The sequence below is a fragment of the Nothobranchius furzeri genome, chromosome 5 (assembly GCF_043380555.1).
Source record: "Nothobranchius furzeri strain GRZ-AD chromosome 5, NfurGRZ-RIMD1, whole genome shotgun sequence".
Classification (NCBI taxonomy): Eukaryota; Metazoa; Chordata; class Actinopteri; order Cyprinodontiformes; family Nothobranchiidae; genus Nothobranchius; species Nothobranchius furzeri.
This window is the reverse complement of record NC_091745.1, coordinates 72,030,625-72,046,235: the sequence shown is the minus strand read 5'-3', so window position 1 is coordinate 72,046,235 and position 15,611 is coordinate 72,030,625. Positions and strand designations below refer to the sequence as shown.

The following is a 15,611-nucleotide window of genomic DNA, read 5'->3' as shown; positions in this document are numbered from 1 at the left end:
TGATGATGACCTAACTTTGTTGTGACTGGGCTTGTAAGACACTTTTTTTGTCCAACAATCTTTTTACGTCGTAGCTTATTTAGTATCAGTTGGTTTGTGTTAACGTTAGCTTGTTGTTATCACTAGCTACAGCAGGCTGCAGCAGGGTTGTTTACGGCAGCTGTAATTCTGCTTTCAACCAGTAGGAAGGAGAAACGGGAAAAATTATCCACTGTTGCTTTAAGTGCATTTTATTTTGCACATGTTCTGAGAAATGAAAAGTTGACTTTGCTGGTTCCACTAAACCTAGTTGCTTAATTGTAAAGAGCAACATACATGTACTTTTATTTACATAAATTTAACATTTCATTTCTTAGAGTGTAGTAGCTCTAACACATACTTATTCATGTGGACTTATTATTTTAAGTGTATGTATTGCCAAGCTAATCCTGTTCAACCTTAAGGAAGGTTTCTCCTGATTTCTTCTCTGCAGCACACCAAATTGTCTTCAGCAGAGCTGAGTCTTTCACTTGGGTTAGTCAGTGGTTGGCAACATCCACAAAGCCAAGCAGGCTTGATGCCAAGACACTGATTAGCCTAGCTATGCCTGCGCTCTCCAGGCATCGCAGAGTGGAGGTGTAGTGGGACTCCAGCTCATCACCACAGAGCACTGTGCTAAACACAACTTTTAAGTGGAAGAAAGCCAGTAGACTGTAGCGTATCCATGCTGGACACATAAAGCCTTAGGCAAGGAGGCATCTGCCTCTTTAATACATAATTCACTCAGAGCTGAAACATCATGCTTTAGTCCTAAGGGCCAGTAGTTTGCTTCTGGTTGTTGGAACATAAATCTGTCTCCATCAGATAGCCCAGACTCACAGAGAGGAAACTTTGTCTAACAAGTGGGCAAACCTAAAATTAGATGCAATCACGCACAGATCCAGTTTGTGATCAAAAATAAACAAAATCTCCAGAAACGTTGTTTAAAAGCGATGCTCAATGTGCAAAGAAAAAAAAACATGCGGAAACTATGTCACCTCACCTTTCCACCTCAGTGAGCTCGTCCTCATCAGCCTTGATATGCAGGTAGGTCAACATGCAGAGACAGCCATCGGCCCTGGAGCTCTCCTCTCAGACATGCACATGGTCACTTTAGATTTCAACTCCAGCAAATGCATCTTCCTGCAAGGGTATTATTAGAAGCACTCATGTCTTTTTTGCCAACATTATTATCATAACTGACAGGATGTGCATTAGTTACTTCCATCTCTGCAGGCAATTGGCCATAATGTTGACACACTAGTATACAGCCCTCTTTTTTTTCTTCTTCCAATTTCATCGTGAACAGTTAAGGACCCAAGGCAGCTGTGGAGCTTTCATGTGTAATGGTTCCAGTTCAATTTCCCATGAAAAAGGGGCACTAATGGGTTAACAGTGGAAACGAGAGGGGCAGGGAGCGAAAATCAATGCTTTTGTTGAGGGAAAGAAAGGAAGGCTTTCACAGGTCTATGTATCATTAAGCAATTGAGAAAGCTAATTAGAATGAGGTAAAAGATGTGCAGATCTCGCAGCTAATTATTTCCATGGCAACCACAGCTCCAGTAGATGATGAGAGGTAGCATTCAATTTGTTCCAATCAAGGCAAAGACAAGAGAAAGAGAGACCCCTAGTGGACGGAAAGAAAAACGTCCACAGCAAAAACCACCTCTTATTCAGTAAAGCATTAAAAGGTTCTTTGAATAAATAGCTTTAGCTGTTAATACACTATAATTTTCATCAACATGAGGAATAAATGAAGCATTTTTTAGATAGTGAAACAAATTCAAAAACAAATAAAACTCTCGAATAAAAGTTGAGCAGTATTTTATTTTCTATTAAGATAAAAAACAAACAATTAAACAAAAGTAGCTACATTAAATGAGTCCATGTTAGTCTGAATTCTACTTCTAATGTCTCTGCTTGCTTGGGTCAATCTTCTCCAGGTGAATCAGAGGTTTCAGTTGCTCTGCAAAGCTGCGCATGTCCTCTGAAACCGTGTCCTGGCCAGCAGGGGCCAACACGCTCAGTTCAACTAGGTGCGAATTTGACATTCGCTCTGTGTTTTCCGTGTTTCCTGGTAGCTGGACCCGAGAAACGTTGCAAACCACCACTTTCATAGCTCCTTTGCGAAATATGTGGCCGCTGGTGACAAATTCGTGGTCCATGCGGAAGCCCATCTCGTTCAGGAACTCTGGAAGGCTGTGAGAGGCAGCCACGTCAACGCAGTTGCGTACCAAGGCGTAGCGGTTTTTGTCTCCCACTTCAGGTTGGCCGAGATAACGCAGATGCCATGGAGCATTTGGGTGGGAGAGGGCGCGCCGGGCACGCAGGATAAAAGGATTTCCCTGCTGGCCTTTCAGAAGGTACACCAGCTCATGGTCTGTGAAAGTCTCGGGTTCCATGTTGTCACACAGACCACGGAGGCGATGCAGCAGGCTTTCCAGAGCCAGATCTAACACGCTGCCTGGATTCAACAAAAACAAAGAAAATAATGCTTCATTGAAGGAAAAATAACAGCAATCATTTTCTAACATGAATAATTCAAAAATAAAACAAACATCTTATGTCACTCAAACTTTATCTGAAACAGTAAAGGTATAAAACATGTATTCTATAATCAGTCTTCATCAGAATATGTTTTTCATGTAACACGTTTCCTTAAACTGTCAGATTAGAGGTTAATCCAGCTTTTGAGGACTTTTTCCACAGTTATGCTTTCATGGAAGCAGAAACAAGATTCTGAGATTTTACAAATTAGTAAAAATAAAATGACTAATAACTGATAGTTTCAGTTTATGGTAGAAGATCTTTTAAATCTTAGTTATCACCTACAAATATGTGTTCCTTATGCTGTACATCTTTGGAAACCCAATTTAGTATTTTTATTTTGTTGCTCTTAGTGGTTTGAAGGTTACAATAATAGCTTACTGCCGTTGTGTATGTACCTGCACTTTTGTTTTTATTTTTTTCTTCTTCCTTTTCTCTAAGCGTATGTTCTGCTCTAGAGTGAATGTCCCCCCTGGGATTAATAGCCTATTCAATTCAATTTAGATTTTTCCCCATTAACAGTCATCCATCTTTCATTGTTGACATAATAGCTGATATAAAATACTACATATGGCCACTAATGCAAAACTGACAATTGTATAAAACGTTGAAATGTCTGAAAAGTAATTTTTCTTGTGTACTTAAAAAGCACTCAGGGAGACTATTTTTATTTTGTATCTCACTAACTCACCTTGTAACAAATATTCCATCATATTAATCGTCCCACCGGTCACAGGCATCACGGTAACAGGAGGGGCCTCCATCTTTTCTCAGGTATCTGCTTTTGTCCCAATTTAAAAAGAAAAGCAGTCAGTAAGCTTAGCTCAACATGCTAATAAATAGCTAAATATTTCACTTTAAGAAAAAGGTCGAGGTGGTTCTAAACTTATTTTAATCAACACTTTGCATGCTGGCTCACTGTTACTTGATAATATGCAGAGCTTAATGTAAATAGCTACTTATGATGTTAACTTGTTCGTTATGCTAGCTAATAGTTAAAAGGCTAAATTATGTTGCTAAGCTAAATCATTCATACAGTTTGCGACTCCCCCAAAAAGTCTACTTTTACATGAAAAATAGCCATAAAGCAGAATGCTACTCCGTACCTGTTAAGGTAAACCAGAATAAATGTTGGCGTAATGGTTTGTTAAAGACCCGGTAAGCCTCTTCCGGTTAGCATGTAGCGTTAGCTAACCGCTAGTTCGCCAAGTTTTTACGTCAGCAACATACAAATGAGTCACTCCAGCTGTTCAAGTAAAAAATGGAGGAAACGTAGTCAAAATAAAACCACCCACGCATGTGGAGATTAGACAAAACATTCAATATGCATCAAAAATACGAGAGCATCTTTCTTTGGCTTGTTTTTGAAGCGCGTTACAACCGCTATGATAACACTCTGCTGCCACCTACTGGAGAATGACGGTTTTACAACATCTATGTCTAAAAACTACGGTGCACAAACGAAATGACAGGATCTTCGCATTAATATTCCACATTTCCTGAAATAAAAATAGAAATGAAGTTCATTCTGCAACTGCAGAAAGTAAATTAATGATCCAACAGTTTATAAATAATCATGAAAAAATAATCAGTCCAGTCACAACTAATCTGTTTCTCTATTATGATTTTATTCAGTTGTCTTCATCAGATCATATTTTAATCGCTTATAACTCTTTCTCAGAACGTCATTTTAAAATATCGGAACAGTTTCTTAAAAATAAATTCACTTCATTGTCTTTGGAAATTTTTAAACATTTAAAATTTAAATTGTATTATTTTATTCATAAATTCAAAATCTGCAAAATGAGAAATGTATCCACATTTCAGCAATATATCGTAACATATTATGGAAGAGTATGTATAAAATAAAATATATTTTAAATGTAGAAATTTATTTATTTATTTATTTATTTATTTATTTATTTATTTTGGGCAAAAATTGAGAAATTTTAGATTTTACCTCCACAACCCTGTGGGAGTAATAATTATACATACAATCATATTAGAAGTTGTTGACAAATTGATCACTAAATCAGAGGACAGTGTGGAAACTACAATCACTAACTCTTCAGTTTAGCTTTCATCTCTGCCAGGTGTGTTTCTACTACACTTTTATTTCACCATAAATGCAGTCAGTTTCACATGCATATCTATGTCTTCTTGCGGGAGGTGCCTTGATGACAAGAGAAGAATAAATAACAGTCGGGTTTTCTTCTTCTTCCTGCAGCATAAAACAAGACATTAATTACCTTAGCAAAACATCACATGTGGTATTTCATACATACACTTTATAATACTCATCATACCTTGCTGCCAAATCCGCAACAAGAGCTGTGAAACGGAAATGCTGAGGAGAGACAGAAAGAGAATCAGGTTGAAGGGCAAACCACTGTGCATGATTAAAATCTATATGTAAATTACAAAAAACAGGAAGTCTCAACGAAAACCTACAGCTGCAAATCCTACCTGCTTGCAGTCTTGATTTGAAGCAAAAAATCACGAGTGCTGTTACAGCTAGACATGCCGCAGTGATTGATACTCCATAAATGGCTGGAAACGTGTTTTCAGTCTCCTCAGATTCACCTGTAGAGTCAACAATATGTTTATTTTAATTGTTTAATTTTAATTTAGAATTTAAAAAAGAGGGTCGCGGCATTCACTCGCCTGCTGATGTGTTTAAAACTGCTGATGCTGATGTGTAAGTGCTGGTAACAGTCGTGCTATTGTCCAAAATCTGACCTGCCGTACAAACGAAAACCCCAGATGGAGCTACGTCCACTGATATTATCGTATTGTCCACCTGAAGCCTTGAAGTCTCTTTTCTAGTTTCAGAATCCACATCACACGTCACGAAACAAGACAGAGAGGAGTCCTCACGGTGGTGTACTACTGCCACAAAACAAACAAATATGTATATTTTAACATAAATCTTGTTTATTTTTCACAAATGAAGCAGATTACTGTGAGTTTCTTACCTTCTACCACACATAAGCTAACAGTAAGCTGTTTTTGACTCGGACCGCCACAGCGACTCGCCCAGCAGGTGTATTTCCCAACATCTGCAGCTTTAACATTAACAACATTAACGGTTGTTTCTGGAATCTGTTTGGATTCTTGGGCAGTTTTGTTGCTTGCTTCAAAAGTCCATTTTAGCTCCAGAAAACCCCCCGGACATGTGTGCATGAAGCTGCTGCCTGCAGTGATGTATGATGTCTCTTGAATTTCTTTCAGAGTTTCTAGAAGGACAATAAAAATATCAGAAATTGAAATAGAAATATGCGAAGGAATGAATAGATTTGTGAAAAGAACAGTCGTTCCAACCTTTTTGCACTCTGTAGATGTCCGACTGATCACTTCCGCATTTGTTTTTGTCACACTTTTCACACCAGTACATGCCCTGATCTTTCTCCTTAAAATCATCAATGATCAAGGAGCCATCATTTGAAACAGTGGCTCTGCGGTTAGAGGCATACAGTGTCAATCCTGTCTTATCTAGAAAGTATAATTGGGCTGCACGACTATGTTCATTCTCCTTGTAAACCCATCTAAAAGAATCCCACCGGGTGCCGACACGTTGACATGGTATCAGAACTCGACATCCCAGCCACACGTCGAGCTGATTTGTAGCTGTTAAAATAAAAAAATTTTTAGTTATTCACAAGCTTCTCTGGGAATTTTAAATATTAAATTGATTAGGTTGGTTACTTACCTGTTTTAGAGGAAATGCACTGATTCCATGTCATTAATAAAAACATCAACTTACAGTACTTTTGAATCGTAGCTGATGCGATCATTTGTATTTTTCAAAAAGACCATAAAAAGGTCTGTTTGAGATAAAAAAAAATTATTTTCAAAAGAGAAATGGCCAAGAATGTATATCTCAGTAAAACAGAAGCTACACTGAGCACAACAAAAAGACTCCCTTTGTGGTTATGCCATCACTGCTCATCAAAGTATGGCTCTGAGACTCAGTCAAAAGCTTTCAGATTGAGACCTGTAAAAGGTCGTGTTGACACATCGGAAGTGGTCCAACAGCCACTGCATCAGACATTTGACAGCATTTCTTTTTGGTGTGACCTCTTTTTTATGTTTTTGCTCCAGAAAATGTCTCTAGATACAATTAATGTGTGGGTCACAAGTTTATTTTCTCACACAGAGGTGTCACATTACAACAGTTTAGCTTTTGGTACATAACTATAGTGTTTTTATTACCTAGTTATTTTAAAAAGACGTGAAATTGAAAAAAGAAAGAACAAGACTGTGCTAGTTCAATGTTATTTATGTTTTGCAGTAGCTGAAGTAGTCTCTCTTGGTGTTTGTGCGGCATATGGGTGTTGTCCAGATGTAATGGTACACGCGGGAACTGGAATGGAGAATTGCACCAATAAAAAGCAGGTTTTTAATTAATGAATACATTTACTAAATTACAGAGGAAACAGAATGCAGGGTGGGTCATTTATATAGATACACCTTAATAAAATGGGAATGGTGATATTAGCATCCTGTTTGTGGCACTTTAGTATATGTAAGGGGGCAAACTTTTTCAAGGTGGGTGGTGACCATCGACATATATTTATATGGTGGTGACCATGGTGGCCATTTTGAAGTCGGCCATCTTGGATCCAACTTTTGATTTTTCAATAAGAAGAGGGTCATGTGACACATCTAACTTATTGGGAATTTCACAAGAAAAACAATGGTTTGCTTGGTTTTAACGTAACTTTATTCTTTCATGAGTTATTTACAAGTTTGTGACCACTCATAAAATGTGTTCAATGTGCTGCCCATTGTGTTGGATTGTCAATGCAACCCTCTTCTCCCACTCTTCACACACTGATGGCAACAACGCAGGAGAAATGCCAGCACAGGCTTTCAGTATCCATAGTTTCAGGTGCTGCACATCTTGTATCTTCACACCATAGACTATTGCCTTCAGATGACTCAAAAGATAAAAGTCTAAGGGGGGGTCAGACCGAGAGACCTTGGGGGACATTCAACTGGCCCACGACGACCAATCCACTTTCCAGGAAACTGTTCATCTAGGAATGCTCGGACCTGACACCCATAATGTGGTGGTGCACCTTCTTGCTGGAAAAACTCAGGGAACGTGCCAGCTTCAGTGCATAAAGAGGGAAACACATCATCATGTAGCAATTTCAAATATCCAGTGGCCTTGAGGTTTCCATTGATGAAGAATGGCCCCTCTATCTTTGGACCCCAAATACCACACCATACCATCACTTTTTTGTTCCAGCAGTCTTGGAGGGATCTATCCAATGTGGGTTAGTCTCAGACCAATAGTGGTGGCTTTGTTTGTTTACTTTACTATTCACATAAAAGATTGCTTCATCACTGAACAAAATCTTCTGCGTGAACTGAGGGTCCTGTTCCAATTTTTGTTTTGCCCATTCTGCAAATTCTGTGCACCGATCTGGCTCATCCTCGTTGAGATGCTGCAGTAGCTGCAGTTTGTAAGGGTGCCAAAGGGATGTTCGACTAATGGCACTCTCCAGTGACATGCAGCGAGTGCTATGCTGTAGGCTCTTGCTGAATGAAGCTAGGACAGCCACTGATGTTTCTTCATTAGTGACAGTTTTCATGCGTCCACATTTTGGCAAATTCAACACTGAACCAGTTTCACGAAACTTAGCAAGCAGTTTGCTAACTGTAGCATGGGAGATGGGTGGTGTCTTGCATTGAAATCTGCTGCAATGACTGTGAAACGTACCAAAAGGGTCAATTTTCACCTATATATTGACCAACATAGTAACCTTTCATCTACGGAAATAAATCCACTTTCTATTTGGCCTTCCAAACCCAGAAGGTTCTGCTCAGTGTGTGTTTACGTACAGAAGACAAATTATCCAGACAAACACTCTGTCCCAAGGTCCTGCACTTTCTGCGTAAAAGCCTGGCTGCTGTATTCATCACTCTGAATAAAAAGTGAACCTACTTGAATCCTGCAAGACTTTCCAACTTATGAGTTAATTAATCAAATGTGATGAATGAACAAGATGTTTAAATCAAATGTTTGAATAACTTGTGCTTAAATCAATGAATTTGAAATGAATATTGCTCTTAAAATGTTCCATTTCAGATCTTATGATCAGTATGGGTTTGATTTAACAAGTTAGTCATTGTTCACACTCATACACATTGCAATAAGATACTTATTAAGGTTAATATGCACCTCACATAAGAGTCTGAAAGATTCTTATTCACAGTGTTAAGAAAGCTTTGTATCTGAGGAGGGCGTGGCTTTCTGAGGGTAAAAACTCAGAAACGTGTCAAATTCTGATTTGCCAAAACTTGACCAAAAGTCACAACATGGTGGTTTAATAATACAAGAATTACTTCCCGATTAGTTCAGTTCCCAGCTGACTCCTGATTCGGCCAAATTGGGAAAGAAGCATCTCCTTTGACCTTAAGTCAAAACCCTTTCTGCAACGCTGCAAGTGATTACAGACACAACAGCTCTTTCCAGAGCCTTGGACACCTAATCTGCAGACCCCGGGTTGCATCTCACGGCCGGGAAGCTGAACTCAGAGGAAGCTACTAATTTCTGAGTATTGTGGTTTCGATGTCCGGTGACCTCACCACTCCACCGCACCCCTCCCTACTGCTGGGAGCAACTCATACCAAGCGTATTGTAGCCTGCATACTGGAGTCTTATGAGACCAATAAGATCAATCAGATTGAAATTTCATATTTATATGGAATCATAACATATTATTGGTCACAATTAACTAATGTATTCTACTACAACTGCGTTCACCAGATATCAACACAATTTCAATCTGCTCCTCATGCGTTAACCTCTTCAACATGTCAGTGGCTGTGAACAAAGAGAAACTTGTAAATAACTCGTGAAAAATCAAGTTACGTTAACGCCAACCACACCATTGTTTTTCATGGGAAATTACCAATAAGATTGATGTGTCACATGACCCTCTTCCTTTTGAAAAAACAAAAGTTGAATCCAAGATGGCAGACTTCAAAATGGCCACCATGATCACCACCCATCTTGAAAAAGTGTGCCCCTTCACACATACTAATGTGCCACAAACAGGATGTTAATATCACCAACCATTCCCATTTTATTAAGGTGTATCCATATAAATGGCGCACCCTGTACAACAGTCCCATGTGAATGAGGCTGGAAGAGGCTTTCAGAGACAGGCTAGATTCAGAACTGTGAGGGAATGATGAAACACAAAAATGATGGAACCCTGGTCAGGAACCTGGCCGCTTCTGTGGAGGCAGACAGAAGTGGTGGTAATCTGCTGATTGTAGGAGCTCTGCTGTATCTGGTAGTAGAGATGAAACCGAAAGTCATCACAGTCAAGTGAATGTTACTTCAAGTGTGAAAGCTCAAAATGTTGCTAAAAACAAGTCCAAAGCTGTCTAAAACACTTAAGGTGCAAAGATAGATCCTTGAGGAGCACCAATGCTGACTGGTGTTTTGATGTGCATCTGATCAGAATGGTGTACAGAGGTCTTTCTGTGAGGTGTTACATGACTCATTTTACCAGCTGCAGGTTGACCCTCACCCCTGTCAGCTTGTTGATAGTAGCTACGTGCCAGTAGCGGCAGGTCGGAATGGCTAAGGGTTAAAGGTCAGGGAGTTAGGTAGTGGTAAAAGTGGATGATTAACTGTCATTCTAAGATAAGAGGTTACAGACATTGTATCATTCCTAGAACAAGTCTGTGGGCCATTGTTGAGGAAGGTGATGAAGTTGGATTTGCTAATACACACTCACACAATGGCATCCAAAAGGTCTATTGTTTCATTTTATAATAGGTTACAAATCTGTACAAGCCTAGAAGAGTGGACTCAAGAGTTTAATGTCTAAAATATATAGAGATGACAATAAACAGCATTAGGTGTTTAAGCCTTGAATTGGTGGTAGAACTGTTGGACTAAAATGAGCAATTTATTTAGATTTACATATTCAAATACAACAATCACAGATGCAACAATTTGAAAAAGGAACAGATTGGAGTCTAAGCTAGTTTACGCCCATCCTTCGTACTCACTATGGCACAAAAACACAAATATTCATGGGAGCAATGTACAGAAACCATTGCTTTCCAAGCCAGAAATTTATCTATAGTCATCTTGTGCTGAAATCGGGTGATGTCATTGCCATTTTGGTGAAATCTTGAGTAAAATCTATAACAAATAGTTTTCAGTCACATGGCCGATTTGCTTACCTAGTGGACAAAACCTTCCTCCATTGTGGCAGCAAATAGGGGATAATCAGTAATACTGTGCTGACAAATGAGTTACTGTGAAAGAAAACAAATGTATGAGGGTGAACTGGAAATTGTATGGACCGCAGGTGAAACTTGACTAATCTGAATATAGTGCAAACATTCATTTATTTCAGTAATTCTCTTTAAACTCCTGTAAGTGGCAACTTTTGGCCAAGAGCTCTAGTTTGGTGACATCTGCCTACACCGTGTAAGGCCGAAGAGGTCAAACAAATCGCTCTATCACTTCACATCAATCAGTAGTATTGTGCTGTTGGGAGGATTCATTTTAAAGGTGTTTTAAAGGTGTTATTTTGTATTGAATGGAATTCAAGCTAGGACAATAAAATTGTATCTTGCCTTACAACAGGAAGCCACCTTCTCATTGAGTTCAAATCACACCTGAAAACACACAACTTTAGCCTAGCTTTTGGAATTTTTGGAATGACTTGTTTAGCTGTAGAGGCCAGGGGAGGAACTTAGGAGAAAAACTAAATCCATCCATCCATCCATTTTCATCCACTTATCCGGAGTCGGGTCACGGGGGCAGTAGCCTAAGGCGAGAGGCCCAGACTTCCCTCTCCCCAGCCACTTGGGCCAGCTCCTCCAGGAGAATCCCAAGGCGTCCCCTGGCCAGGTGAGATACATAGTCCCTCCACCGTGTCCTGGGTCTACCTTTAGTTCTCCTCCCAGTTGGACGTGCCCGGAAAACCTCACCAGGGAGGCGCCCAGGAGGCATCCTGACCAGATGCCCGAGCCACCTCAAGTGGCTCCTCTCGATGAAAAACTAAATATGAAAGATTATTAATTTTTCTCATAGAACAGGGTAAGATGATCATGTAACCGGATTACAGGATACAATAAGATAATTAAAAGAAAAATAAACAAATGGGCCAATAATTAGGTTCGGGGAGAATTGGAGGTTGTTTAAGAATGACTGGAGTCACGGGTATAGCATGAAACGGTTTATATACTAAATTTTAATAATAATGGGAGATATAACACATAAAGATAACACATAAAAACAGATGAAAACAATCGACAATAGTAAAATGGTCGGTATGAGATTTGATCATATGAGTCACAAGTCAGCCGGCGTCAAGTCAAATCCCCACGCTTGGGGTGAAAGTCAGAGTCCGGTGGTGCGATTTTTTCCTACCACACCGTTGAGATTGTTCACAGAAGAGAGCAGTCTGCTCTTCAGTTACTTGAGATGTCCTGGTTCGTTCAGTGGTTAAGGCTCGCCATCTCCCTCGTCAGGAAGAAATCCAGTTCTCGTTCCAAGTGAGTGATCATAGGAGTCGGGATCAAACCCAAGGAAAAAAAAAAACCCAGCCTGTAAACAACAGGACTGTTAGCGAGTTGGCATCGACCCTTCTCGTCACATCACAGCATAAAGTCTTACAGACTTAAACAAATGCTTCACTCTATTGGCATAGCCAATCATGTTTGGGTTCACAGTTCAACTAACATAACATCAATTTGATTGTCTATTAAAATAATTCTCAGTAGCTCTGGAAATATAATTACATATGACAACAATTGTTCAGCTCAATAGGCTCAGTTAGATTCTATTACTCTACACTATTCAACAAGAAATACATTCATGACAACAAGGATACATTTAGTTGTGTTTCTATACAGCATTGTGACACCTTGTATATCTGTAACACAATAAATAAATAAATAAATAAATAAATAAAATGTTCTATAACAAAATTCAACAAAATATAAATTCTGGTCCTTTGGTCCACCTTTGTAAAATAATTCCTCCCTAATCAGTTAGCTTTTATTTATTTTTATTTATCTATTTTTTTTTATTATTAAATGTTTGGTTAAGGGACGCATTGCTAATTCTATGGCGTTAGCTATAACGCCCCTGAGGACCTTGTACATCTAGGCCCTACCGCCGTTAACTGGCGGTTTGAGCCGTTAACTCCTGGGAATCCCATATGCCCTACCGCCGTTAACTGGCGGTTTGAGCCGTTAACTCCTATATGCCCTACCACCGTTAACTGGTAGTTTGAGATGTTAACTCCTGGGATCTAACGTCTAGCAGCCCACTGCTGTCACCTCGGTTGCTGTAATTAGCTTTTTGAATTTAATAATTTACTGAATTTAATCTCATTCACTCACCAACGCGCTCCAACGGTTCCCTCCTACAGAGGATTGGTTCACTCTGTCGTCTCCACACAAATCTATAAGAATGGAATTAATTTGATAAGCTATTTAAGTTTCCTTTTTTTTTTAAGTTGCATCGTTAGCTTTTTCTCTTCTTTTTTCTTTACTCACCGCGTTGGTTCCAAGTTCCTAGCTCTTATTAGAAGGAGTCAAGTCCGCCTCTCCCTCTATCTATGCGGCACCCAAATCAGGGTTCTTCACGGCCTCGACCGTTGTTTTTTTTTCTCTCTCTCTCTCTCTCTCTAACCGCTCAGTCTTTGCTTTCTGTATCTGCGTGCTGCACAGCCGTTTGTCTCTCCTCTCGCTCAGCTGCGTCGCACGGTTTTATTTCGCGGAGGCGGGACTTATTTCTCTCAGCCAATGAAATTTCAGATTCCCACCTGGACCAATAGTATACAGCTTTCCTCTTCTGTTTCTGTTAGGGATGTTCAAGATTCTTGTTTTAACCGATGTTTAATATTAAACTCGTTATTTTAGTTATTCACCCTTCCAATAATTCATTATGAAATTATCTATTAGTTAATTAGATATCTATTAATTAGTATTGTTAATTTCCTTAATTTATATTTTATATTTTATCTAAATTGAGGATGGATCATATTAGTAAGCCAATTAGTTAATACCTCATTAAGGTTCTAGCTTCTGGGTTACATCCTCCCCCATTAAATATCATGCACGTCCCTGTGCATTGTTTCTACGGGGTACACAACTTCTTGAGTAAGAGAGTCAATAAAAGCTTTATTAAGTCCTTGGAAAAGGGACCTAACTACGGTCACTAGTGGATTGCCCAATTGAGAGTAAGTTAGTCTTTGAGGAGGCTGACTACTTCGTTCAGATCTCCTGACATACATCTCTGGTTGCACAGTATCATGCTCATCCGTTTCGGTTTGATTCTCAACTGAGACAGGACGAAGTGAGCTCTCTGTTTCCGACAGAGCTGATGAGCTATTCTCTAAGACTTTGGTCTTTTCAGATGTATGTGTCTGATCGTGTATGATGGGTTCAAAACTTACATCACGTTGCTGCGACTTTAGGACACCATCCAATTGAGGTAGGTTTGTGTTAGTTTCATCCCCCGTTTCTACGTCAGGTAAGTATACTTCGTTTTTTTTCGTTTTTTCAGGTAAGTATGTTGCTGCTTCTTTCACTCTTTCAGGTAAGAATGTCGCAGTTTCACTCATTCTGTCAGGTAAGAATGTTTCGGTGTTGATGCCTTTGTCAAGTAAGGACAATTCAGCATTTTCATTACCAGCTAAGGTTGGTTCCTTGCGATCCCCTGTGTGTAAGGATAGTGTGTTTTGTTGTTGAATATTATTTACCGGTCCTGAATCTGCTATGAGTTCCCTATTTGGCAAGGTGACCGCTATTTGATAGGATGGTCGGTTTAGCACTTGTGGAAGATCAGAGTAATAAAACTCATCTACCTCTTCGTCAAGTGGCTCATCTGGGTCAGGTTCTAAGGCTGAACTCTGTCTTGTATGAGGTCTGCTAGGTTTCGTAACGCGTTCTGTTTCATTTTCTAATGAAGAGAGAAAACCACAAGGCAGTAAAAGATCTCTGTGGAGTGTTCTGTTGGGTCCTTCTCCGTTCTCTGGTTTTACAGTGTATACTGGCAAGTTTTCCATCTGTTTGAGAACTATATACACTGTTTGCTCCCATTTGTCTGCTAATTTATGCTTTTCTCTTAAGCGAAGATTTCGGACTAAAACACGATCTCCCACACCTAGTGTGGACTCACGAATGTTTCTGTCGAACCGTTCTTTGTTCTTCCTCGCTGTTTTTTGAGAGTTTTTTATGACAATGTCATAACTCTGTTCCAGATGACTCTTCAGTTCTTTAACATACTGAGAATGAGTTATAGAGGGCTTGTTCAAATGCGGTAACCCAAAGGCAATATCTATAGGCAACCGAGGCTGCCTACCGAACATTAGCTCGTAGGGAGAGTATCCCGTCACGTAATTTTTTGTACAATTGTACGAGTGAGTAAGTGGTTTTACAAAATCGCGCCAGTGATGTTTCTCAGTGGCTTGTAAAGTTCCCAACATGCTGAGTAATGTACGATTGTACCGTTCAACGGGGTTGCCACGAGGGTGATAAGGGCTCGTTCTGACTTTACGGATACCAAGTAAAGAACAAAGTTCCTTGATTGTACGTGATTCGAAATCCCGTCCCTGATCACTATGAAGACGCTCAGGAAACCCGTAGTGGACTAAAAAATGTTCCCACAGGTTCTTCGCGACGGTGGTGGCTTTCTGATCTTTGGTTGGGATGGACACTGCATACTTTGTAAAATGGTCTGTAATCACTAAGACATCTTTAGTGTTCTTACTGTCTGGTTCTATGGAGAGAAAATCCATGCAAACTAACTCCATAGGTCTGGTGGTGGTAATACTCACCATTGGAGCAGCTTTGTCAGGGAGGGCCTTCCGACGGATACATCTTTCGCAAGTTTTAACTTTGATTTCGATATCACTAGCCATTCTTGGCCAGTAAAAACGGGACCGAATGAGATCTGTCGTACGTTCAACCCCAAGATGCCCCATATCATCATGTAGGCTTTGCATGACTGTTGAACGTAATGAATCAGGCAAGACTAACTGCAATGATGTCTC

The 15,611-nt window shown here is 39.7% G+C and overlaps 1 protein-coding gene across 2 annotated transcripts; it reads right to left on the bottom strand.

Moving 5' to 3' along the window:
- Positions 1 to 1,825: 1,825 nt before the first annotated feature.
- Positions 1,826 to 3,956, bottom strand: med18 (mediator of RNA polymerase II transcription, subunit 18 homolog (yeast)). Of its 2 annotated transcripts, none has more exons than XM_015950104.3 (3): positions 3,672 to 3,956; positions 3,257 to 3,346; positions 1,826 to 2,482 (listed from the first exon to the last, which is right to left on the bottom strand). In XM_015950104.3, the coding sequence occupies exons 2-3, from the start codon at positions 3,327 to 3,329 to the stop codon at positions 1,926 to 1,928; spliced, it is 630 nt and encodes a 209-aa protein (XP_015805590.1). In that variant the 5' UTR covers positions 3,330 to 3,346; positions 3,672 to 3,956; the 3' UTR covers positions 1,826 to 1,925. The 2 variants fall into 2 exon arrangements, with proteins under 2 accessions (XP_015805590.1, XP_015805591.1); XM_015950105.3 differs by having other exon boundaries at positions 3,257 to 3,343; positions 3,672 to 3,812.
- Positions 3,957 to 15,611: the final 11,655 nt, after the last annotated feature.